At 44.6% G+C, this 26,028-nt stretch overlaps 2 protein-coding genes across 5 annotated transcripts in view; one reads left to right on the top strand and one right to left on the bottom strand.

Annotated features, from left to right (window-relative positions):
• Nucleotides 1-532: 532 nt before the first annotated feature.
• TAF5 (TATA-box binding protein associated factor 5) lies at nucleotides 533-20,888 on the bottom strand. Of its 3 annotated transcripts, XR_012905730.1 has the most exons (12): nucleotides 20,319-20,875; nucleotides 16,544-16,784; nucleotides 15,092-15,407; nucleotides 14,082-14,245; nucleotides 12,424-12,559; nucleotides 11,461-11,581; nucleotides 9,078-9,207; nucleotides 7,469-7,633; nucleotides 6,683-6,860; nucleotides 5,560-5,737; nucleotides 1,875-2,409; nucleotides 533-1,023 (listed from the first exon to the last, which is right to left on the bottom strand). XR_012905730.1 is itself a non-coding variant. In XM_075935550.1 (11 exons), exons 1-11 carry the CDS (start codon nucleotides 20,821-20,823, stop codon nucleotides 2,192-2,194), a joined length of 2,352 nt encoding a protein of 783 aa, XP_075791665.1. In that variant the 5' UTR covers nucleotides 20,824-20,858; the 3' UTR covers nucleotides 533-2,191. The 3 variants fall into 3 exon arrangements, 2 of the variants coding, with proteins under 2 accessions (XP_075791665.1, XP_075791666.1); XM_075935550.1 differs by having other exon boundaries at nucleotides 533-2,409; nucleotides 20,319-20,858; XM_075935551.1 differs by lacking the exons at nucleotides 533-1,023; nucleotides 1,875-2,409 and having other exon boundaries at nucleotides 5,600-5,737; nucleotides 6,683-6,756; nucleotides 20,319-20,888.
• A 2,002-nt stretch (nucleotides 20,889-22,890) lies between these two features.
• The window catches only part of PCGF6 (polycomb group ring finger 6), a 43,100-nt gene continuing 39,962 nt past the window's right edge, over nucleotides 22,891-26,028 (top strand). Inside the window, exons 1-2 of one of the 2 annotated variants that reach the window (XR_012905731.1) lie at nucleotides 22,891-23,264; nucleotides 25,820-25,919. Coding sequence is in view for 1 of the 2 variants with exons in the window: in XM_075935554.1 (XP_075791669.1) it covers nucleotides 22,980-23,264; nucleotides 25,820-25,919 (385 nt within the window). In the remaining variant the exon portion in view is untranslated. The remainder of the gene's footprint in view (nucleotides 23,265-25,819; nucleotides 25,920-26,028) is intronic. The other variant, XM_075935554.1, reaches the window with a different exon arrangement.

A 26,028-nucleotide genomic window follows, 5' to 3' on the forward strand; every position in this document is an offset into this window, starting at 1 on the left:
CATTTTTAAAACTCCGCAGCTCCAACCCGGTAAGCACAGGGAAGCCGGGGTGGGAGGGAGCTGGTGGGCAGTCCATTGAGTGGGGGCGGGGGGGCGCACAGGAGCGGCTTTGCGAGCCGCACTTGTAGGGGGCAAGAGCCACACGCAGCTCACGAACCGCAGGTTGGTCATGGCTGTAATATAAAGAAAGATGACTGGGTGGGGAGAACTGTCTCCCCTATTAATTCTGAGGGATAGCCATGTTAGTCTGTAACTTTAAAAACAATGAGCAGTCCTGTGACACCTTAGAAACTGACATCATGAGTTTCTGTGGGTAAAACTCACTTCATCCTATTCATTGTTAGGAGAAAACTGTGCATGAACAGTTTAAAACAGTGATAAACTGTATTGTTCTTCATACTAAAATACTGATTTCATTTCTGTTTAGAGGTTCCTAGCATGTTTTTTCTCAGGGTTGGAGCTGGTTTCTTTTTCAACAACATGAAAAATTAATGCCCTTCTCTTGTAACATACACAATAAAACATGAACAAAATATTTTTAGTCTTTATTATAAAATATCAAAAGTATAAAACTGTACAAAATATAAAGGCAGAATGTGGCAGTGATTTTTTTTAGCTGTCAAAGTTGTAATTGCTTCCTGCTGCAGGTCAACTGTTTCACATATTTCATTTCACTGTATCTGTATTAGAGTCTGACCGCTATCTAGCGCTGAAAGAAGGTTTAATTGAAGTACGAGTATCATACCAACTCAGCTACTGAAACAGGGACTCAAAGTTAATGTAGTTTCCAAGCTTTTTTCCCCTAAATATATGCTCTTAAAGGCGAGCTCCCTGCTGATGAAGTTTCTGCACTTGTTGAAAAGCTGCTGCCTTTGTGAGGGAGGGTGTCCCCTAGCTGCTTTACCTTAGAAACATCAAATCTTACCTTCCTTGTTTTTATTAAATTACTGTGTTTGGCCTGTGAGCGCTAATTCCCTAAATGAAGTGATGCAGATGGTGACTAGAGCTTTCCTCCCGGGTAACCTGCAAAAGATTGAAAAATTGGGCGTGTGTCTTTTTGCTGCTTCAACTGTTATAGAAAACACAAGAAGGGATTAAAAAAAGAATTTGCCACTTGTTTTTTCACCTTAGAAATACCAAGAATCTCAGGACTGCTAGTTTTGCAGGAAGGGTTGCAAGTGATATCAGTGATGATTACTGGGAGAAGATTACCTTAACAGAAGGGATCAAGGATGAATCTTAGCAAAAGGCTTCTTATAGAAGAATGTAAATAAACCTTAACTTTCAATCATTTCCATTTTTTTTCTACTTCACGTCTCTCAATTTTCTAGATTCTGCGGATCCTGAATTTCCCAAACATAAGCAGATTTAAATATAACATTTTTTCAAACTGTCATAAAATGGCATATGCCCACTCTTGTTCCTTTATCGAGCACTTTTTAAATAGGTGATAAAAGTACTTTCAGTTATTCCAAAGTCCCTTCTGACTTCTCCCATACAAATGCTTAGTTTTTATGCCTTGAGTAACTTGCAAGTCATGATTTTTTCAGCCACTCTGGAAAATGCAGTGATGAGAAAAAGCTGCATTTCTAGGGTATAAAACAAGCAAAGAAGTTCAAACATTTTTCATTATACATCAAAGAAATAAAGGTAAAACAAATGGCTTCTACCACAAGTAGGGAATGGAAAGGTAATGTACTGGCCCTCAAATACTTTTTACTCAGCACAGGTTATGAGGAGTTCTCCTAAATTCATCTCTTCTGAAATCATCTGAATAATTTTTGCCTGTCAGACTGATTAAAAGTTTACCAACAGTAACCTAAGCGCTTTTTAAAAAAACTGTTCAAGAACACATACTGAGACCCTTAACTTACCAAAAATTGAAGTTTTAGCAGAGTCCATTACTATTTCTCCTGGTAGGGAAGAGATGCACATTTCCATAATTATTTTTTATAAAAAAATCCCACCATAACAATTCCTTCCCTTAAAACTGATACCTTCTCAATTTCCAGCATTTTCAAATGGAGGCTACATATGAAACAGAAAACACTGCTTGGATCTTAATTTACAGTTTTGCCCACCAACTGGATAATGCTGTCCATTTGTAGAAGATACTTCTCCTTGTTTCAAATTCTGTAGTAATCCTGAGGTCCTTACTGCATTGACTCGCACAGTCTTACAGCTTCATGGTTTATTGTGGACTATATGCTCCTGAAGCTAGTAGCAAGTTTCTACGGGTAAAATGGAGGTGTATAACTGGGGTTGATTTGGTCATATATGTACCCAAAAGCAAGTCCTGTGAATTTTCAGGCAGATTTATATGTCCAGTGGCTGTAGTAAAATCATCAGTTTCTAAGTCTTCAAATACTTTCACAGCATCCCATAGCCGGACTGTGTTATCCATTGAGCCTAGGAAGAAAGCGAGGAGTTACAATTTAATGTTTTTTCTATCAGAGCATCTTTAAAAGCAATACTTAGTCTAAAAGTCAGCGATATTCTCCAGTATGCAATTACCAAAGCTATAGTTGCACAGACTGAACGGTGATGAAGTTATTCTGAAAGAGCTGCAAGGTAAGGCAATAAAATTAAAGCTAATAAAACTATTTATGAAACTCACCTTGTTCCTGCCTTTGCTTGATTGCTCATAACATTCAAAATGTAAGGCCCAATGCTGCAAACAAACTGACTTCAATAGCAATACCCACAATAGTACAGTTTAGCATGTAATAAGTATTTGCAGGATGGGGCCTTAGCATAGTCCAATATAAGAGCTTTCTGCAAGTAGAGCAGAAAGAACTACTTAGTTTCAGACCTAGTGTTGGATGACTTTATAAATAGGCTCTAGAATGAGTGTCTTACTAAAGTCAAATTAGCAATACATTTCTAATTAATACATTTTTTTGTATTTATTATATATAGTTATTAGATTCAAAGAACTTTGAAATTACAAAGTTAAATGCTCAATTAAATCAGATTCTCTCACCCTTCATGGACTTCTGCGGGGAATGTGGACTAGAGGGAGCGCCTATGCCTTGTCCCCAATCCCACTCTCCTGATCCCCCTCCGCTCCAGTTCTCATTCCAATCACTCCTCTCTCTTACCCCTACAATCTCCAATTCCTTTCCCCTTGCACTTTATCTCTTCCTTGCAATCCCATTCTTCAGCCCCTGGCACTAGCCTCCGCAGCTGAGAGGAGCAATTGCAGGAAAAGTCCTGCTCGGCTCCTGCAGCCCCAGGATGGAGCATACTCAGTTGTGATAGCATATGCCGTCTGCTCAGTGCACACGAGCTGTGGGGGATGGAACATGCTCAGTACAGAGGGAATCTTTGGAGAATAATGCTCCCAAGCTTCTAGCATACAAACAGCATGTACAAACTGAGATTTTACAGAGGGTTATAGCTTGGCAAAATTAAGACGAATTTTCACAGGTATGGCAAAAACTGACTCCCTGCCAAATACCAAGATCTTCTCCAAAGCATAGATGGACTAATGCTTCTCAGTGAAATAACTGTAAACATTTTAACACAGGCTAAGCAAGTTTTCCCCAACCTAATTCCTATAAACACCACCATTTTCACCGACAATGGTCAGCCTGAGGAGAGAGGCAGCATGGAAAAGTTGAGCTTGAACAATTAAAGACTGGCAACATGATAAGCAAGTGGGTTTTATGATGAAAAGAGTTAGGCAATCTTAACTATAGCTAATGCTACCAGCTATTTAAATTTTTGTTTTAAACAAATGTGACCACCAGGGCTTTTCTTAGAGGGGGGTGCCAGGCCCAGGACAAATCAGCTTTTATTTCTAATCTGCTGGAGTGTGCTTCCTTCTGGCTCCGCCCTCCCACATGCCACCCCTTGGTCAATGCCTGGCCTCTTCTTGCCCAGTTCTGCCTCCTCCCCTGAGCACTCTGCTCCTCATCCTCTCTCCCTCCTTGCCAGTGCCTCCAATGCTGATCCACAGCAGAAGGTAGGCACTGGGAGCAGGGCCATCCATAAGTTTTATGGGGCCCTATACAGTACAATTAACCTAGCGGCCCTATGCCCAATGGCAGCCCAAGGAGATGGAATGATGATTTTTTTGAGAGATGTGATTTTATAACTTTCAGCAACGCACTTATGAAATATTTTTAAAGCAAATTTTAAATTCGGGTCCTGTGGAGCAGCAGTTCCCAACTGCCATAGCGGGCCACGGACTCTGGCTGCTGGGCCGTGGCGGCTCTGGGGGCCAGGGTACACTGCTCTCGCCACGTGTCCTTCCCCACCTGTCAGCCAACCAACACTAGGCAGGGCAAGGTCTCCTCCCACTGCACAGGGAAGTGCTCTTCCGCAGCTGGGAAGAGACCCCCACACCGCGCGGCCATCCCACTGTCCAGCGAGCCTCTTTTCCATGGCCGGAGGAGACCCCATCCCTGCCCGGTGCTGGTTGGCTAAGAGGTGGGCTAGGACATGCCTCTCCCAACACCAGCGTCAGGAGGGGAGGCACTTGGCAGTGTACCCCAGTCCTGGCCACCAGAGCCTCCACCACATGGGCAGCAGCACAGCGCTAGATGAGAGGGGTGGGAGCTGGGCTGGCACTGGGGGACTCTGGGACAGGGACTAATTTTGGAGTCTGGCATTGGAGGAAGCTCGGGGGGGGGCGTTGGTTGCAGTGGGGCTCTGGAAAGAGGAGGCTGGCACTGGGGGATCTGGTGGAGGGGAGCTCTAATTCACTGTACCCAAAGGGACAGCTCTGGAGACTAAACACTGCTGAGCATGCATGTTCTTTACATACCCAGTAATTAATAAAGAATAAGATGCACTTAACCTTGAAATATTGCCCGTTTTTTTACTTATTCAGAAAGTTCCAGGTACATTTTGTGCTGGCCACTACCTGGAGTCTCATACACCCCACTTAACATCTGCAAAAGAAGTATTCTGAAACTCCACTGAAGCAACAGCTGAATTATGAGAAGGTTTAAAGGAAAGTCACTTGCTAATTAAATTAACTCAAGAAAATTAGTTTGACACAGAAAATAATCATCAAGTTTCAACAGGTGCTCAGTCTCAGAGGAGGGATGGTCTGAGGGTTACAGCACTATACCAGACTGTTTCCCATTTTACCACGGTATTCTGAAGGTTCTTTGCATAAGTTATGCCTCAATTCTGAAGCTATTTTTCAAGGTTGCAGATACTAAATTGTGTAGTATAACTTCCTAGCAGCAAAGTATTGGTCAGTAAGGCTATGTCTAGACTGCATCCCTCTGTCGACAGAGGGATGCAAATCAAGCACATCGAAATTGCTAATGAAGCAGGGATTTAAATATCCCGTGCTTCATTAGCATAAACATGGCCATCGCTTTTTTCCAAAATGGAGTTTTTTCGACAAAAATGGCAGTCTAGACACGGCTCTGTCGAAAATAAACCCTTTTTCGACAGATCCTGTATTCATCAAAAAATGAGCGGTAGTCTGAACCTTCACAGTGAGAAGGAAGACAGATTTGGATTGCTGTCAGTCACACAAAAACACCACCATTTTAGTTCAAACTCCTTTTTTTCAATGACAAAGTCCAGCCTACATACCTGATGCTAAAATTTCCCCATCTCGACTGAATCTGAGTGCATAGATTGTATCAGTATGCCCTTTCAATTCTCCCGCCATCAAACCATGGCCAATATCCCAGAGAAGCACCCTTCCATCTGTTGCTCCAGTAGCCAGGAATCGTCCATTAGGAGAAAATGCTAATGAATGAATTGGTCCCTGTAACAGAAAAATCCAGTTGGAGAGTCATAAATTATCAGATAAATCTATTTACATTCAAAAGAATTAGGCTGTATTCATTTCAAACTTAGGCCCCCAAAATTAAATATTTTTAACGTACGATAACTGAGCCATTGGTCATCTTTTTCTTTGCAGCAGTCCTACCTAAATTGCTTGGATTCTAAGAGATTGCCTTTTTTCTTGGGCCATATTATCACAGTTATGATCAAAAGAGGCATTCAAGCCTGATCCCTTTTAAGAAAGTGGGGTCTTCTCTAAAAGGAGGCCAAAACTTTTAAACCTATTCCTCACTTGATCCAAAATAATCTGAAATGTATTAACCTTCATAGCGTACCATTTAGATGTGCTTAATGGGAACAAATGTTTATAAGGGAAGGGAGTTTTGTTTTAGAGGGGAAATTAGTCAAAGTATCTAGAGCAGTGGTAGGAAACCTGCAGGCTATTGGGGTTCTAAGTGTGGCCCTCAAGACTTTTTGTTTATTGTTCCCCACACGAAGGGTTGCCAGATTCTGCTGATTTTTATCAGCATAGTTTTTTTTTCTTATTGGTATTACTAAACTCACATGCACATAAAGCAAAGGCACATGAAGCGAAGGGTGTGCTGATTGTACAAACATACACTGTGAGAGCCAAAGCGCTGCTAGGATTCAATATGCACACTCCACAAATACTAGATACGTAAGCGCATTTATTAAAACTACCCTATTCTAGGAAACCATCTTGGTTACGACAATCTTGAAGCTCACTGAGATGTAGGAGGGCCACTCATGCGGCCCACTCACTAGCCTAGGTTGCCCATTGCTGATCTGGAGCCACAGACATTTTTTTTTTTTTTATTAGAAATGTAAAATAAAATATACCAACAGGGCACTGACCATATACTGTTAGTGAAGCACCTTCACCTTGTCTTTGCCATTCCTTTACCTTATGTCCAGTGAAGATTCTTACACAATTCCCATTCAGAACATCCCAGAGTCGTACAGTCCTGTCTGCCGAGCCTGTGGCAATATAGTTGGAGTTGGGGTGAAACCGTGTACATGTGACATCAGCAAGGTGGCCAGCAAATATCCGTAAAGGCTGATAGTGATCCGTAGCCCACAGGCTTAAAAGAAGAGAATGGTTTAAGACTAAAGAAAAAAAATGAGATCGCTAGTGAAGCTTGAAATCCTATATGTAGAGATACATGGGCTTATTACGCAGATACCTCCACTTGACCCATTTAGAGAGTTAGCAGAAGAGAAGAAAATCCTTCTCCAAAACAAAAGCAAAAGAAGTTCTTCAACTGTGGCCATTAAAAAAGTAAATGAAGAGATGCAGTAGTTTCTCCAGAATGAAGGGGCAGGGATATGCATTATCCTGTCTTAGCACCAGACGGCTGGAGAAAAAGTAACACTATCTCTTTAGGGATGCCCCCAGCTAATATTGTCTGTATATAAAAAAAGTGAAAAAGGAAACTAAAACACTTTAATTTTTAAACCAAGTGTGATGAAAACTCATTCCCAATGGGACGCGTGCTAGGAAATACCAATTACCAGCATTAAGGGGGTTACTCACTCTCAGTATGCAGATATTTGCATTACTATAAAATCCAAATAGAAAGCTCATCCAGGCAGGGGTGCCAGAATAGGGGGAGACAGGAGGTCGTGGAACCATCACACCTCCCACCCCACTTTTAACTTGCTTCCACCGCTCCTGCATTCCCATTCTTACCGAGCCACTCTGTCATGTCCACCTGATACAAAGTAATATCCATAGGGAGAGAACTGTGTATCCCACACTGGATAGTTGTGGCCTTTATATCCCACAAGGCATGTGAATGTTTGAAGGCTCCACAATCTGACAGTGCCATCCTCTGAACAGGACAAGAGGTAGTTCCTATTACAAAGTAAAAGCGGAGAAATACAATGTTTGGAACTTATTCCATATCAATTGTCTCTGAATCCAATGAGGACTTAATTCTACAGCAAATCCCACTCAAAAGCTAGCCAATGGATGGTACATTTATCACCAAGAGAGTATGCTTAGGACAGGGTCATAATTCAAAATGATCTGGCCAAACAGGATGAGGTTTAATAAGGACAAATGCAAAGTTGTTCCATTTACGAAGGAACAATCAGTTTCACACACACAGAATGGGAAGTGACTGTCTAGGAAGGTGCACTGCAGAAAGGGATCATAGTGGACCACAAGTTAAATATGAGTCAACAGTGTGACACTTGCAAAAAAACAAACATGATTCTGGGATTCACTAACACCAGTGGTGTGAAAAAGACACAAGAATTCATTCTTCTGCTCTAGTCAGTGCTGATTAGGCCTCAAATGTCCGGTTCTGGGCTAGGGATGTGAGCGACTAGTCAACTATCTGATAAGCAAATGCTTACGGGATAGTCGACACACTGGTCGACTAGTTGCTCTCCCCCTTGCTGCATCTATCAGAAAGAGGCAAACGGGGGGGAGGGAGGAGAATGGTGGGGCGCTTCAAAGCAGCAGTGCCAAGATCCACACAGTGCTACTGCTTTGAAATGCCATGTGCAGCCCGGGGCCAGTTGGGAGTCCCCAGCTGGCCTGGGCTGCACACAGCATTTCAAAGTAGCAGTTTAAAGTAGGCTTGTTTAGTTTGGAAAGGAGAAGACTGAGGGGGGACATGATACCTGAAAACAGCTATCTAAAAGGGTGTCACAGGGAGGGAGGGAGGGAAATTGTTCTCCTTGGCTTAAACTACAGCAAGGGAGATTTAGACAAACATTAGGAAAAACTTCCTAACTGTCTGGGTGGTTAAACACTGGAATAAATTGCCTAGGGAGGTTGTGGAATCTCCATCACTGGAGATATTTAAGAGCAGGTAAAATAGACATCTTTCAGGTATGATCTAGGTGGTGCTTGGGACAGGACTTGATGCCATCTCAAAGTCCCTTCCAGTTCTAATACTCTATGAATATTCTGGTATGCTGGTTGTACACTGCACAAACAGTGTAAGACTTCAAGTGTGTCATTTACATAATCAATTAAAACAACTTAAGATATGACTTTCAGATAAGACTGTATAATTAGCTATCATAAGTCCTGAACCTGGGAAGTGCTGAGCACCGTCAACTCCCACTACCTTCAATGGGAATTAAAAATGTTGACCGCCATGCAGCAGATGTTCTGATCTTCACAATATCAGGCCTTCACATTTTCTTGCAATGGTACCATTACAAAATGCATGTGCAAGTACGGTCCCAACTTATAGAAAAAGCTGAGCTAACTATATGTTTATTGCAACTAACATTTCATTAGCACTTAAATAATATTCTAGGGAATTTCTAAAAAATTTTACCTATCAGGACTGAAGCTGGTACCATAGACAGGTCCACTGTGACCATATAAAATCTTCAACTCGCTTGCAGTTCTCTCATCCATGATCCTCTCCAAGACATCATCTGATTCTTTGTCTATGAGACTGAGATCTGTAAAATTTCAGAGGTTCTCATTTAAAACACACATGTATAATTCATCTACGCGGTCTGCCAACAATTAAGCACACTTATATTTATACAAAAATAAATGTATTAGGCAGAATACATAGTCTACTTCATACTTGCAATTAACACCAAGGAGGAAAAAAGACTCTTCTTGAATATTAGCACCAGCTCCAAAACAACTAGGATGTTTAAACTAGAGTAGGTTTTGGTTTTTGACTCAAAAAGTTACATAGCACACAAACGTAAACAATTTCTTGAGCACTGTTATGAAGGAAACAGTGATTACGATGATTTAAGTGAAAACCTTTATATTACAGCTTTGAAGGATCTGAAGAGACCCTTCACTTCTGAATTTCTGATATCTTACCCTATATAACAATTGGAAAAAATTCAGTAGATGAACATTCATGCTCAGCAATGGACCATGCAAATATATTTCTGGATATAGGTATATTATTGTATAATAATGCATTTTCAGAAGACATTTTAGAATTGTTTTGAGCCTTATTTCCAAATAACCATTCTGTTTTGTACACTTCACCAAGAGCATCTAGGATTAGTTCAACCATTAGATATGCCATTTCTGATCTATTCACCATTCAATCTATAATTATCTTGAAAGACTGATACTCTGTTGAAGAGCCCTGATTTCTACATCTCTCCCTAGAAGCTTTAAATTGTCACGTTTTTAAGATTTCAATAACTTTTTATTGATAACACACATGCCTAACATAAGTAGTTAGTTTTCAGTCTAAGTCACCAATTGATACCTTACTGCTTTCATCATTTAAGCAGCCTTGATAAGACTCTTCCTTTGGTACTGTGTGCCTCTACAAAACTATTACTACCACATACTAACCAGATTAAGCTTTCTGGAATACACAAAATGTGATTTTCATATTAATTACAAGTTATCCAAATTTAGTGTATGAGTCTCATAAATGTAGGGATGGAAGGGACATCAATAAGTCATCTAGTCCATTCCCACACTGCAAGTCAGGATTAACTATACCTAGACCACACCTGATTGGTGTTTGACTAACATGTTCTTAAAAACCCACAAATGAGAGGGAACCCACAACCTCCCTACATAACTAGTTCCAATGCTTAACTGTCTTATAGATAGAAAAAGATATCTAATTTAAGTCTCCATTGTTGCAAATTAAGCCAATTACTTCTCATCCTAATCTCAATGAATATGGAGAGTAATCGATCACTGTCCTCTTTATAATAACCTTTTATGTACCTAAAGCCTATCATGTTCCTTCCTATCATCTCTACCCTAAACTAAACAATTCTTTCAATCTTTCCTCATCAATCAGGTTTTCTAACCCCCCTCATTTTTGTTGCTCTTCTCTGGACTATCCTCAACTTGTTCATATCGTTCCTAGGTATATAGGATGCAATATGTAGAATGTATATTTTAGATGTTGGGATACGTGGAAACATGCTGGCTCGTCTAGCAAGATAAGAAAACAGTCACAGAGCAACCTGATCAGGTAAACAACTGAGTTAGCAAATTAATCTGAAACAAAAATTAGTCTGTTTTGTTTCAGACCAATTCCACAAGCCAAATACACAGAGAAGGATTGGAACTCCACTTCATTCTCAAGTTTAACTCTCATGCAAATGGTCTAAATCACAATATCAGATGGCTCACACATCAACCAACCAACCAACCAATGAAGGTGCTAACGGTTCTTGATGTCTGTGTAGACTCTGGTATTAGCACTCTTCCTTTCCTAGTGCAAACTAATGGTTCTTATCAGCCTCTTTTAACTATTTAGTCTTTAAGGTGCTAATAGACTATTTGTTGTTTAAGTTTTTCCTGTTACAGACTGTCCTCTAGGCTATCCCTTTGAAATTTATCTACCCAATGTCCTCTTTCCCTCCCCGCTTCAGTTTTTTTCCTCCTCTCCCCTCCCCTTCTTCCCTTATTTATTCTTGGTTCTGGACTTCCAACATTCTGGTCATCTGAAGAAGCGGGCTGTGCAAACGAAAACTCATGATACCAGCTACATATTTTGTTAGTCTGGTAGCACATTAAAGACTATGTTGGTTTTTAAGTTTTTAAATATATGTACATGTTATCCACTTTAAAAGCTTAAGTTCACAGACCCTTGACTACTTCCAACAATTTAAGAAAGCTATTGTGACATTAGCATTTTTCTGTGCACAGACTGCATAAAACTATCAGAGTTAATACTTAAGATAAGTATGTCTTATTGTCTTCATTACCTGCTGCTGATTTCACGCTGCGTAGCTTTTTTGGTGTCACAGACCATACTCTCACAGTGGAGTCGGCAAAACCTCCTACAATCATGCTGGAGTCATCAGTGGTATCCACTGCAGTAAGACCCTGTACACAAAACAGTCACTTTATTTTGAGCTTTAATGTGGGGAGGAGGCATATAACAAAGTTCAAGCAGTAAACAATCCTGCCATTAATGTTAAAATAGTATTAATTCCCATAGTTCTTCATAAGCTACGGGAATGATTCTAAGAAGACCGGACAAAAAATACAAGTATATGAAACAATAACTATAGCTAATATCACTAAGCCAGTTAAAGATATTTTATAAAAAGAACCATTTAATAAGCCACACCAACCCTGTTCCCCAGCACTGTAGTACACAGTATCTGCAAAATTCATGATCCATCACTCACTGTTGTAAGGAAACCCCTGCACCCCAATTAAAAAGTGAAAGGAAAGAGAAGGAATGTAGAAATGCCTAAACAAAACGAGTGCAGCATTGAGATAGTCTAAGGAAATCTTTAAACAGAGCTTCCCTTTATATAGGGTGTTAAATCTAAACTTTCAATTGCATAATACTTTATTGAAATTAGCTACAAAATTGCTTGTTTCAACCACTAATTTTCTGCTATAACATAAGCACCTTATTTCCTCTCAGTAATCTGTATCAGATCTATTCAAAGAACTTCTCAGCAAGGTCAGCGTAAGATATAAAAGCTTGGCCCCAGACATGTAAGTGCTTGTAGGTTTCTGGTCCCAATATTAATTGAGAAGGATCTTTACCAGACACCAAAGTGACTATCTTAATAATTGATTCAGCCACAGCATTAAAACCTTAGGTTTGAATTTTCTCTGCAGAACCACATTATGGCTTCCTTTTTCCTTTCCTCGGATATTTTGCAACTTTTCCCTCCCTTTTTCATACCACCCCAGGTGCCCTTGCTTACCTGGTAGGCATTAAGGAATGTGTAGAAACAGATTGAAGGCAAATATTCTGGACCAAGACGCACACGTTTTGTGGCTTCCTTCATGTTCATTATTTTATCCAACTTGTCAGAGTCTTTTAGCTCAGGAAGAGGAATTCTGTAAAAAGAATGTATCTTATGAAGCAGGAATGCTTTAATATTGTGAATTAAATATATACAGAATCCCCCCTGAAGGGACAGAAAAGCCTAGGCACCTCAACATTAGAATGAAAGCCAGGAGGAATATAAAGGAGGTCTGTCAGGACTAATTAAATACTTAATTAAAATAGAACTATAAAAGACAGAGATCTGTCCATTGGAATTCACTTAGGTCTATCGCAGGATAACTATGAGCAATGTGATACAGACATTAAAAATGGGTAATGTAATTCTAGGATGCATCAGGTAAGGTATCACTAGTAGTTAGGGAAGCATTACAACCATGCACTAGTGAAACCTTATCTGAAATAATTTATACAATTCCAGTCTCCCATATTTAAGAAAGATTAATTCAAAAGAGGAACAGGGGCAGAGAAGGTTTCCTAGGATGATCAGAGCAATGGAGAACCTACCTTAGAAGAGAAAAGTTAATTTTTAGTGTTTTAGCCTAACAAAATAAAGGATGGGGAGGGCAGGCAGGAGAGCTGACTGCTCTCTATAAATAAGGAATAAACACCAGGGAGGGAAGAGGAATTACTTATAGTAAGGACCATTGCTCACATATGAACAAATGGACATAAACTGGCCATCAATAAGTTTAGGTTTGAAATTACAGATTTTTAACCATCAAAGGAGTGAAGCTCTAGAACAGCTTCCCAACAACACTAATGGGGGAATTTTTTTTAAGACTGAGCTTGATAAGTTTATAGAGGGTATGGTATGAGACTGCCTACAATGGCATATGGCTCATCCACAACTGTTATTGGTAAACACCTCCAAGATGTTGGCAGGAGAGGAGCATGAGATGCCGAGAGCCATGTGTGAATTCTGTCTCAGGCTCATGGGTCTCACTCACATGTGTAGAGTCTAATTGATCGCATACTTGTGGTTGGGAAGGAATTTTCCCCCAGGTAAGTATTGCAGAGACCTTTGGGGCTTTACAACTACCTCTCAATGTGGGACATGGGAAATTTGCTGATTTCAACTAGAGTAAATGGTGAATTCTCTGTAACTTGAAGTCTTCAACTCAAAATTTGAGGACTTCAGGAACAGTTATGGGTGAGGTTCCGTGGCCTGCAACATGCAGAAGGTCAAACTAGACGATTGTGATGGTCCCTTCTGGCCTTGAAGTTTATCAGTCTATAAAGAGGGTAAAATGAGGGAGGGGATCTGATAACCATGAATACTCAAAGGATATAAACAGGAAGGGTGGTGAGATATTGCTTAGAGTGATCTGAAGAGGCTACTGAGTAATGGGATGAAGCTCTAATAGGGAAAATTTAGTATGAAAGTCTAGAAATCTTCCCAGGGGTCAGGTCTTTTGGGCTGAGTAAATCTCCCAAGAGAAATGATGGAAGCCTCATTGCTAAGCCCATTTGAAACTAAACTGAACAAAGCACTATAGACAGTGTAAGGAACAATCCAGAATTGATAAGGAATAGATTAGATTTATCAGGTATTCATGCCAATTTCGAGGTTACCTGTTTTGTGGAGGAGCATTAGGATCTTGCTTTTTACTTTTTGATCCCATACTATCTCTTTTAGGTTTTTTCTTCTTTGGTTTTCCTTCCTCATTTTCCCCCTCTTCATCTTCATCATCCAAAGGCACCTCAATCTCTGGTTCTTTTAATAAGCCAAAGAAAACCTACAACCCAAGAGAGGAGTTAGTTCCATTAAAAAAAAACAACAACAACTCCTTTGCATTATTTTTGTCAATGAAAAACAATCCTTAAATAGAACATGTTTAAGTAGCAGCAAATTAATGAACAGTATCTAGCCTTTTTTAATGTAATAGATTAACAAAATGTAACTTCACTTCTGATTAGTTTAAACAGTTTGTGATACTTACTGTAAGTGCTACTTTTAAATATCATACTACTGGGCAACTGGCAGTGAGAGATGCTGAGCACCATATATTTCTTTTCATGACCTTGCCAGAGGATGTTGTGAGGCCAAGATTGTAACAGGGTTCAAAAAAGAACTAAGTACAGTCATGGAAGATTGATCCATCAATGGCTATTAGCCAGAATGGGCAAAGATGGTGTCCCTAGCCTCTGTTTGCTAGAAGCTGAGAATGGATGATAGGGATGGACACCTGATGATTATCTGTTCTGTTCATTCCTTTTGGAGCACCTGGCATTGGCCACTGTCAGAAGACAGGACACTGGGCTAGCTGGACCTTTGATTTTACCCAGTATGACTGATCTTATAGCCAGACATGTAGCCAGTGGCAAAGCCAGTATAAGAATTCAAAAGCCAGCCTTATGTGTAGTCCACTAAACAAGCTTGTATCTTCCAGTGGTCTGATGGCAAAGGGAGCCCTCTGCCTCAAAGCTCAATTCCCCACCTTCTACCATCATCATCCCAGATGTGCTGACAGGACTCAGATGCCAAGAGTTCTATTTATATTAAGGCAATGGTTATATCCCCTTCAAACTATTCTACATTCTGTAACTGGTATTAATAGGCATTAAAAGGATTTGTCTCATACCTTTGCTTTATTAGCCTCCCGTTTAGCCTCCCCTGCCAAGCTTCCCACCATGGCATCAATCTGTTGTTTACTGCGAGGCATTCCATCAAAGATATCGATGTAGAGATGCTCCTGAACAATGTTCCAGATTTGATTGTTCTGTTTTTCCTGAAGGTGTCTCTTCAAGAGCTGATAAGAGTCACGAGAAATGCGCAGGACAAATTTGCTTGTTCGGAAATCCAGCATGGTCTCATTCCCTTTCATGTGTTCCTTTTTGGTTAAACTAGACAATACACGCATGTCATCCTGATAATAACACTCTTGATCCCCATGAAACCTATTAAAACATGATTTTAAAGAGACATTAAAACATATGAATCACGGTTTATCTACAATACAATCTCCCAAATACCCACAAATTGTATACTGCTTAGTAGTACATCTTAATAGCAAGTAATAACATATCTCTATACAATCACATACCTCTAACATATAGGATAATTTCACAAGCGAAATGACTTCTGGAGTGGAATGCTGCAGCCTTTGACAGCACACAGTAACAGCACCCAGCAGTTTACAACAGGAAGTGCAGAATACATTTCTAACAAAACTGCAGTGAGAGTTTCAAGTTGGCAAAATGTTACCACCAATATTTTTGACCAGGCCACCTGGACTAACACTATTACCCTGAGGAAAAATGTCAGAGGGATCTTTAGAGATCACAAATGATGAGCATCTCTACTGTGCGCTAAAATGAGCTAATTTGTTGTATGTAAATCAGATTTACATTTTCAGTACAATTTTCATATCAGATTGCTAAATTTAATAAAAACATACATTTTTTCCAATTGCACACAAATCAAAGTGATTCAATGCTTACAAAGTTAACCTAAAGATACAGATCACTACTATGCTTTATTGATTTACTAGAGCAATTAAGTTTGCACAGCAATTTTTATTTACAAGTCTCTGGGGAAAAGTACCCATTTGGGCTGAAATATTTCAAGCTTGATCTAAATCCAAAGATAGCTATGGTGGAGTGGAGCCAGTTAGGGAAAAATGCAATCATTTTTCAGACTTTAGAGTTTAAGAATTTTTGGAAACTTACAAAAATAGATTAAAATATCAAACTCTGTATGTGACTCTGCAACCCTCCATCAACCAATCCCAGTTCCTGAAGAGAATGCATGACCACCGCTAGCCTACTGTAAAGATTATCCCCAAACTGTATAATTGTAAAGCAAAAGAGATGTTCTGTGCACTTCTGCTATGTCTGGGACTAAAACATAAGGAGTTGTACAAGACAGTTTGCAACATTACAGTGTGCCACAACTACTGTTCTTTTCCTCTCTTCAATCTCCTTTTCATTTAAAAAAAAATAATTAAATTCAAAAGCCCGTGCTAATAGATTTAACCAGACAAAACTGAGGACATTAAAAAAGGATGCAAAACACATGAATGTAAACATATTACTTTTCAAAGAAAGACTTTGCTTCATTCTCATGCTGGTTGTAGACCAATTCCAAATACATATGCACAAAGAGAGGATAAAACAATTGGGATAATTCAGCCCGATGACAGTCTAAGGCACACTCAATAAAGTGCTTCAGTCCACTGTAGTATTCCTCATACAGCGCTGGGTCTCCCTGCTGCTTGTAGGCAGACAACACTGCGCTCACATCTGGCTGCTCTTCTACAGGAACACCTCCTCCAACTGCAAAAGTATAAAGAGTTTATGTCTGATATGAAAGAGAGTGCATGCAAAAATACAATGGCTAACATTTGCCCTGTAATTGTAATGCACATTGAGCACTCAATATAAAATGGGCTGTGTACGTACTGTACGCCCATTTGCAAAAATTTTCCAAAAAACTGCTTAACGTTCAAATCATGGGAGTTCACCAAATTTAAATTTGAGACGGAAGATATATGAATTATAAACTCAACGTGCAATTCTTCCTATCAACTTCCACTGAATTTTTGTGCTTCACTTGCTACCTGGTTCCACTTAATCTAGCTTTTGTAAATGACTAAAGGCCTAATTTTGCTAAAAATATGTTTCTAAGAAAAAAGCTATTAATAGCAGAAAAACAAGTTTTCTTCACTGGCGTTATAAAAAACACATAGAAATAAGAAGTATTCTCCCTGTTTTACAAAAGAAAGGAGAAACACTAAAATCCTCCTTTCTTTAGAAAGAGAAAGAGAGAGTATGTCTGTGTGTGTGTTATTCTACGTTCAGTAGTGTTGTGACTCAGTACAACTCTTCCTCCTACACTGGATCACTATTCAATACAGAGTCCTGTTCAAGGTCTCTGCTGTGATAGCCCAAGTTTTCCAGAAAATTGGCGGATGCTATCCTATTCTCCCTCCACATCTTGGACTTCCCATGACAGCTGAAAACTTTCAGCAAAAAGAGAAAGATTCTTGGATGTAAAACACCAAAGCTAGCACAGGACCTGGGCAATCAAACTCATTCCCACAAGAGCTGAATAGTGGCTATAGATCTAACCACTTTCAGAAATAAAGAACTAATTTCTTTGACTTATTTAATAATTTAAGTCAATAAAAAAAATCAACTTGAGCTGCATCCCCACATGCAGACATGCATTAAAACAACAATAGGTGAATTACAACCAACATAGTTTTTGTTTGTAGTTACAATGTACAGCATCTCCAAAAATTGGACAGTTCAAATAGTAATGGCTTTTTGTTCCCTTCCTATTGACTCCATTTATCGTGGGTTGTTACTTTTTAACATCAACTGTCCAAGATAGTCATCCTATTAAAACGTGTGCACAAATGCATCTTCTAATATCTATCATCACAGTACCTAAACACTTTCAGGCTGTAACATCATCCCCACAAAACCCACAGGTTGGTGCTAAAAATTTCAGGGTGCTTTTAATATTCCCTAAAGGTTGCTCACAAAACAGCTCTGCTAAGAAAGTCAGCATTATGGCATGGATATCCTGACAGGGGGGACCCCTGCCTAGAAATAAAAGCACATACACCCCCCTCCGTTACTGCCCCTTGTCTACGTGGTTAACTCACTAGTAATTCTCCCCACTCTTTCTGCTGCCCAGGGATTTCCCTACACCCCCCCTATAGGGATGTATACCCCCTTGAATTTCCCCAACACCCCCCCCCCCAGTTTTGTGAACTATACTGCCATACAGCCCACCTTCACCCTCACGGTCTCACCCCTCATCGGCCCTGACACCCCCCTCCCATAAATTTGAACCCCCCCTAATTTCAATTCCTGGGGAGGCTACTGCTGCTGCCTTCTTCCAGCTGCAGTAGATGCCCTGGTTCTTAGTAACCTCTCCAGGATGATCAGGCAAACAGACCCCTCATTTACAAGGTGACAGCCCCATCCTGGCTGAGGCTCCCGGTTCTTAGGAACCTCTCTGGGATGATCAGGCGAACAGACCCCTCATTTATAAGGTGACACCCCCATCCTGGCTGAGGCTCCCGGTTCTTAGGAACCGCTCCGGGGTGATCAGGCGAACAGACCCCTCATTTATAAGGTGACACCCCCATTTATAAGGTGACACCCCCATCCTGGCTAAGGCTCCCAGTTCTTAGGAACCTCTCCAGGGTGATCAGGCGAACAGACCCCTCCATTTATAAGGTGACACCTCCATCCTGGCTGAGGCTCCCGGTTCTTAGGAACCTCTCCGGGATGATCAGGCGAACAGACCCCTCATTTATAAGGTGACAACCCCATCCTGGCTGAGGCTCCCGGTTCTTAGGATCCTCTCCGGGGTGATCAGGCGAACAGACCCCTCATTTATAAGGTGACACCCCCATCCTGGCTGAGGCTCCCGGTTCTTAGGAACCTCTCCGGGGTGATCAGGCGAACAGACCCCTCATTTATAAGGTGACACCCCCATCCTGGCTGAGGCTCCCGGTTCTTAGGAACCTCTCCGGGATGATCAGGCGAACAGACCCCTCATTTATAAGGTGACAACCCCATCCTGGCTGAGGCTCCCGGTTCTTAGGATCCTCTCCGGGGTGATCAGGCGAACAGACCCCTCATTTATAAGGTGACACCCCCATCCTGGCTGAGGCTCCCGGTTCTTAGGAACCTCTCCGGGATGATCAGGCGAACAGACCCCTCATTTATAAGGTGACAACCCCATCCTGGCTGAGGCTCCCGGTTCTTAGGATCCTCTCCGGGGTGATCAGGCGAACAGACCCCTCATTTATAAGGTGACAACCCCATCCTGGCTGAGGCTCCCGGTTCTTAGGATCCTCTCCGGGGTGATCAGGCGAACAGACCCCTCATTTATAAGGTGACACCCCCATCCTGGCTGAGGCTCCCGGTTCTTAGGAACCTCTCCGGGGTGATCAGGCGAACAGACCCCTCATTTATAAGGTGACACCCCCATCCTGGCTGAGGCTCCCGGTTCTTAGGATCCTCTCCGGGGTGATCAGGCGAACAGACCCCCCATTTATAAGGTGACACCCCCATCCTGGCTGAGGCTCCCGGTTCTTAGGAACCTCTCCGGGGTGGTCAGGCGAACAGACCCCCCATTTATAAGGTGACACCCCCATCCTGGCTGAGGCTCCCGGTTCTTAGGATCCTCTCCGGGGTGATCAGGCGAACAGACCCCTCATTTATAAGGTGACACCCCCATTTATAAGGTGACACCCCCATCCTGGCTGAGGCTCCCGGTTCTTAGGATCCTCTCCGGGGTGATCAGGCGAACAGACCCCTCATTTATGAGGTGACACCCCCATTTATAAGGTGACACCCCCATCCTGGCTGAGGCTCCCAGTTCTTAGGAACCTCTCCAGGGTGATCAGGCGAACAGACCCCTCATTTATAAGGTGACACCCCCATCCTGGCTGAGGCTCCCGGTTCTTAGGAACCTCTCCGGGGTGGTCAGGCGAACAGACCCCCCATTTATAAGGTGACACCCCCATCCTGGCTGAGGCTCCCGGTTCTTAGGAACCTCTCCGGGGTGATCAGGCGAACAGACCCCCCATTTATAAGGTGACACCCCCTTCCTGGCTGAGGCTCCCGGTTCTTAGGAACCTCTCCGGGGTGGTCAGGCGAACAGACCCCCCATTTATAAGGTGACACCCCCATGGTGGCTGAGGCTCCCGGTTCTTAGGAACCTCTCCGGGGTGATCAGGCGAACAGACCCCCCATTTATAAGGTGACACCCCCATGCTGGCTGAGCCCCCCCCCCCCGCCCCAGGCTCTTGCTCCTCCACCCCTCTCCTCCGCCGGGGCTCTCACCTTTGCCTGGCGGTGCCGCGACGACAGGGGCGCCGCCGGGGGTGGCAGAGGCGCCCACAGCGACGCTCCCTCCGGCCGCTGCCGCGGCGGCGATCCTGCTGAGCAGCGCCTCGGCCCCGGCAGCGTCGGCCTCCCCCGCGGGGGTCCCCGGGGCGCCGAGCGCCGAGGGGCTGAGCGCCGCCGCGGCCACCTCCTCCCCCAGCAGCCGGGCCTCCCGGCGCAGGATGTCCTCCGACTCGCGCAGGTTGTTGCGCCGCAGGAACTGCAGCACGGCCAGGAAGGTCTGCCGGTCGGTGGGAGCGGGGGAGGCGGCCGGCCCCGGGGGGGTGGGCTTGGCGGGAGCGGCCTCCCCGGCGGGCCCCGGGGCTCCCGCCGCCTCCCCCTCGGCCGGCGCCGGGGTGAGGGGAGCGGCGGGCGGGGCAGCCGGAGGGGGCTGCGGCGGGGCAGTGCCATCCGGGTCCGGCTTCACCGCCACTTCAGCCGGCTCCTCAGCTAGAGCCGCCATCTTGCCTAACGGCCCGCCCCGTGGGCCGCCAGCGGCAGCCGTCACGCGCCGACGCGTTTGCGACACTGAAGGCGAAACGGGCGGGAGCCTGGCAGCTTTTGCGACACGTCCGGGCCGCAGGGGGCTATGGAAAGGGATGGTCGATCCGTCCCTTTACGGCCTGCATTGTGTCCCCTAAGCGCAGATCCGTGCTCCTGCGTGGAGCCTGAATGACATAATTTGACCAGTTGAGAAATGTCAGGGTCAGGGCCAAATCTGCATTGTCTTCCCAGGCAGGGATTGTGGCGTGTTTCCTTCCACTCCCATTTCTTTCCTCAAACAGCTTTATTGCTTGCACTATGTGTTAAACGTAAAAAACAGCAAATGGTCTGCTAGCACTTTATAGACGAACAAAACATGTAGATGGTACCATGAGCTTTCGTGGACATCACCGTTTAAAGCTCATGATACCATCTACATGTTTTGTTCGTCTATAAAGTGCTAGCAGACCATTTGTTGTTTTTTAAGTTTATCCTGGACAGACTAACTCAGCTACTCCCTGAAGCTACTATTTGTTAAGACATAGCACTGACTGACTGTCCCTCTGCTGGCGCTGTCCTGAGCCCTCAAGTTCTCCCTTTGTGTGCCTCTCCCAGAGCTGAAGAGCTCAGAGGATGCTTGCAAGCTTGTCTCTTTCACTAACAGCATTCAGGGCTCAAGCATAATTTTTTCCCCACCCAATACAAACTTGTAACTTGGGCCCCCTCCCCAGGGCTGTCCCTAGGGAGCCCGAGAGCAACCCTTCCCCCCCCCCCAAGGCAACCAACCCCAGGCCTACCCCTGTAAGCCCCACACATTCTGGGTGTGGTGTACTGGCCCATCTAGTGGCCCCAAGACCACTCACAACAAATAATGACTGCTCTTCAGCCTTAACTAATAGCTAACTCGCTTTTAGTTCATGTGATGATGTTCGTGCATTAAGCTCCAGGGGTCCTAGATTCAATTCTGCCAACAGATGACAGGGGTCTATTGATGTTTGTTACATTCCCCTCTTTTTCTGCCCTTGCCCCAATGCCACTCCACTCCTTCCAGCAAGACCCACCCTTGCTCCATCGCTTCTCTGCCCCGCCCCCTGGTCTCTTGCACTCCTTCCCTGAAGCTACATGACCTAGGGAATTAGCAGGTGTGGGTAGCAGTAGGGGGTCGCATCTCCTTATCCCATACTCACCATGACGGAAAGAAGTGGAGCACCCCAATCTCTGCTCACTGAGCTCCTCTCCCCTAAGCCCTGCATAGTTCCAGGGAACCAAGCAAGCTAGGATGTGCCACTTCTCACTGCTGCAATGAAGCAGAGCAATCCAGCTGGGAGATGGCAGTAGAACTGTGCAGGCTGCTGCATTCGTCGCTCCGCTTCCCAGGCTCCCGCCACAGTTAGTGTGTGGGGGGGGGGGCGGGGGGGTGATCCCTGTTGCTGCCCCGCACCACCCACACGGGTTCCCATCAATATGGGGGACTATCCCATCCATAGCACTGTTGGGGAGGAGGGACCACTGCAGGACCTCCCCAAAGCATGGAGCCCCAGGGTGACTGCCCCAAATTGTCCTATGGACAGTATGGCTGGTCTGCTTCTCCCATACACATACCACAATTTTCAAGGTAGTTTGGGTCCCCCAGGGGCTCCAGGGTCTAGTATAAGTGTACCATTTTCACCACCACCAATGCAGTAAGGGACTTTACTGCATTGGTCCAATAAAAGATTTTACCTCACCCATCACCTTGTCGCTATTAAGTTAAAGGGCAGTTATTAAAAGCCTCTCTGGAGAGGAAGTATTTTGTAATCTGTGTGTCTCTATGGGATATTTTATGCCCTTTCCTCACTTGATAGCTTGACATTCAATTCTTTCCTAGGGAAAGGTGTGTGAAGGGGGACAAGCAAAACTTTTTAAACTACATTTCCCAGCAGCCTTTGAGCTTTTCATTGCGCATGTGCACAGTCGCAAGTTCCCGGAGGCGGAGAAAGCTACAATTTCCCCGCGCTACAAATTCGCACGCATGCGCACTGCCTCCTCCCCCGGCGGTAGGCTGAGCGAGGCAGCGGAAGGGTTGAGAACTACGTTTCCCATCGTCCCTTGCGGCGGTTAGCCGCCGATCCCGCAGTGGCGCCCCCTCCCCTAGCCATGGACATGGAGGTGGAGGTGGGCTCTGTGGTCTCGGGCCTGTCCGGCGGGGATGGGGCGGGCCTGGGGCCGGGCGAGGAGGAGCTGGAGGTCGGGGGCGCCCCTGGCTGCTCGGGGGCCGGCTCCCTCCCGTTCGATGTCGAGAGGAGCCGCTCCGAGTCCAGCGGGGAGGAAGAGGAGGAGGAGGAGGAGCTGGAGGAAGAGGAGCTGGACGGGGGGCCCGGGGCCCCCTTTGGGGCCTGCCCAGAGGAGGAGGCGGAGCTGGACTCGGACGCTGAGCGCGAGGTAAAGGGGGGGGGGCCTAGCACCCAGGCGCGAGCTGGGCAGAGCGGGCGGCGGAGGGAGGCGAGGCCCTCGGGAAGGGAGTATCTCCCAGCATGCACTGCGCTGCCTGGAGCGCTCAGGAGATGCTTCCCCCTTCCTGAGGCGATACTCCCAGCATGCACTGCGCTGCCTGGAGCGCTCAGGAGATGCTTCCCCCTTCCTGAGGCGATACTCCCAGCATGCACTGCGCTGCCTGGAGCGCTCAGGAGATGCTTCCCCCTTCCTGAGGCGATACTCCCAGCATGCACTGCGCTGCCTGGAGCGCTCTGGAGATGCTTCCCCCTTCATGAGGCGATACTCCCAGCATGCACTGCTCTGCCTGGAGCGCTCCGGAGATGCTTCCCCCTTCCTGAGGCGATACTCCCAGCATGCACTGCGCTGCCTGGAGCGCTCTGGAGATGCTTCCCCCTTCCTGAGGCGATACTCCCAGCATGCACTGCGCTGCCTGGAGCGCTCTGGAGATGCTTCCCCCTTCCTGAGGCGATACTCCCAGCATGCACTGCGCTGCCTGGAGCGCTCAGGAGATGCTTCCCCCTTCCTGAGGCGATACTCCCAGCATGCACTGCGCTGCCTGGAGCGCTCAGGAGATGCTTCCCCCTTCCTGAGGCGATACTCCCAGCATGCACTGCGCTGCCTGGAGCGCTCTGGAGATGCTTCCCCCTTCCTGAGGCGATACTCCCAGCATGCACTGCGCTGCCTGGAGCGCTCTGGAGATGCTTCCCCCTTCCTGAGGCGATACTCCCAGCATGCACTGCGCTGCCTGGAGCGCTCAGGAGATGCTTCCCCCTTCATGAGGCGATACTCCCAGCATGCACTGCGCTGCCTGGAGCGCTCTGGAGATGCTTCCCCCTTCCTGAGGCGATACTCCCAGCATGCACTGCTCTGCCTGGAGCGCTCAGGAGATGCTTCCCCATTCCTGAGGCGATACTCCCAGCATGCACTGCGCTGCCTGGAGCGCTCAGGAGATGCTTCCCCATTCATGAGGCGATACTCCCAGCATGCACTGCGCTGCCTGGAGCGCTCAGGAGATGCTTCCCCCTTCCTGAGGCGATACTCCCAGCATGCACTGCGCTGCCTGGAGCGCTCAGGAGATGCTTCCCCCTTCATGAGGCGATACTCCCAGCATGCACTGCTCTGCTTGGAGAGTAGGGGAGATGCCTCTCCTTTAGGAAAGAAGATAGTTCCCAGCATGCACTACTCTGTCCAGAGCATGGAGACGGTGCTCCCTGCTTTATGAGGTGGTAGCTCCCAACATGCACCTCTCTGTCTTTAACCCAGGGGCTATGTCTACCCTCACGGCTTCTTGCGCCAGGAATATGCAAATGAGGCTAAGCGTGGAATATCGCCGAGCCTCATTTGCATACCTAATGAGCCGCCATTTTTGCAGAAGAGGCTCTTGAGCCAGAAGGAGCTGTCTGTCTACACTGCCCCTTCTTGCGCAACAAAAACCTTCTTGTGCGATGCCGTTATGCCGATTACTTTTTAATTAAAGCTCTTTGAAAGGAAGATGGCAAAAGTAAAGGGGTAGCATGATGTTGTAGTGAATGAAGTCTGAGTGGTCATGAGACTTTTTTTCAGAGACTGTCAAAGGGTTGGTGAGATGGAGTAAGTGAATTAGGATGGTGGAGAATGCAGAAAGAATGGAGGCAATGAACATCATGAAAAAGGGAAGAAAGGGCAGGAGGTGGGTATAAGGTTGAAAGCGTTTGAAAAGTTGTGGGTCAAAGGTCACGCAGCGATTAGGTGCTGGTATGAGAGCAAGTGAATGATGTTGCAGAAGACTTGGACTAAATTGGAGGAGTTAGTTTATTTTAATTTTAAACGGTGAAGTACACTCTTGAAAACTGTGCTTTTCAGGGTGGACACCTTACCAGTCCCATGAAAGGAAGGCATCTTGTTCCAGAATAACACATTTCTGTCAGGAAAGAGCTGGTGGATTTGTTTCTTCCTTACATCTCTCTATCTTCCTGGCAAGCATGCTTTCTTAGTCAAAATCCAGTGCAGAATAGTAGCAGTCCTTGCTTTGATATATGTTTATGTGAACCTAAATACATGTTGAACCTAGAGGCCAGGCCAGCATTCTTTCAGATTGAAAACTTGAGGGCCCATTACACAGCCTATGCACATTCCTCTGATAAAGTTTTTAGCTTGTTACCACTCTCCACTTCATTAATACTGGTAAAGTGCTCTATATATTGAGTTGTCCAGTACATCTGAAGGAACTACTTATAACTTGTATTTTATAACTGATTTGCAAAACACATTGAATCGCTATGTTTGCAGAAAATTCTGTTCAGAAAAATACATGAGGTACATTTGAAGTACATTAGGAAGTAGGTGCATTAGGAAGTGTTATTGTCAGTCTGGGCCATATAGTGTAGATCTAGATGCTGCACATGGACACACATTTCCACCCTTAATGTGACTTGAGATTGGGAAACTTTAGAAGTTAAAGTGAGAGCCCTTTTTCTTTTACCTGCATTCTCAAACAATTTCAATTTCAATTGTATTTGTAGCGCATGATAAACCTGTCAGAGTTGACGCCATACATCTTGTGTTCCATCTGCAAAGGCTATTTTATAGATGCCACAACCATTACAGAGTGTCTTCATACATGTAAGTCTCCATGTTGCCCTTTTTAAGAATTTACTTTCAAATTTAGAGAGTGATCAGCCACCAAAACATCATGAATGAGATTTTCATGTCCCCACAATTGGGATTTACC

This window comes from Pelodiscus sinensis, chromosome 8 (genome assembly GCF_049634645.1).
Source record: "Pelodiscus sinensis isolate JC-2024 chromosome 8, ASM4963464v1, whole genome shotgun sequence".
Lineage (NCBI taxonomy): Eukaryota > Metazoa > Chordata > Testudines > Trionychidae > Pelodiscus > Pelodiscus sinensis.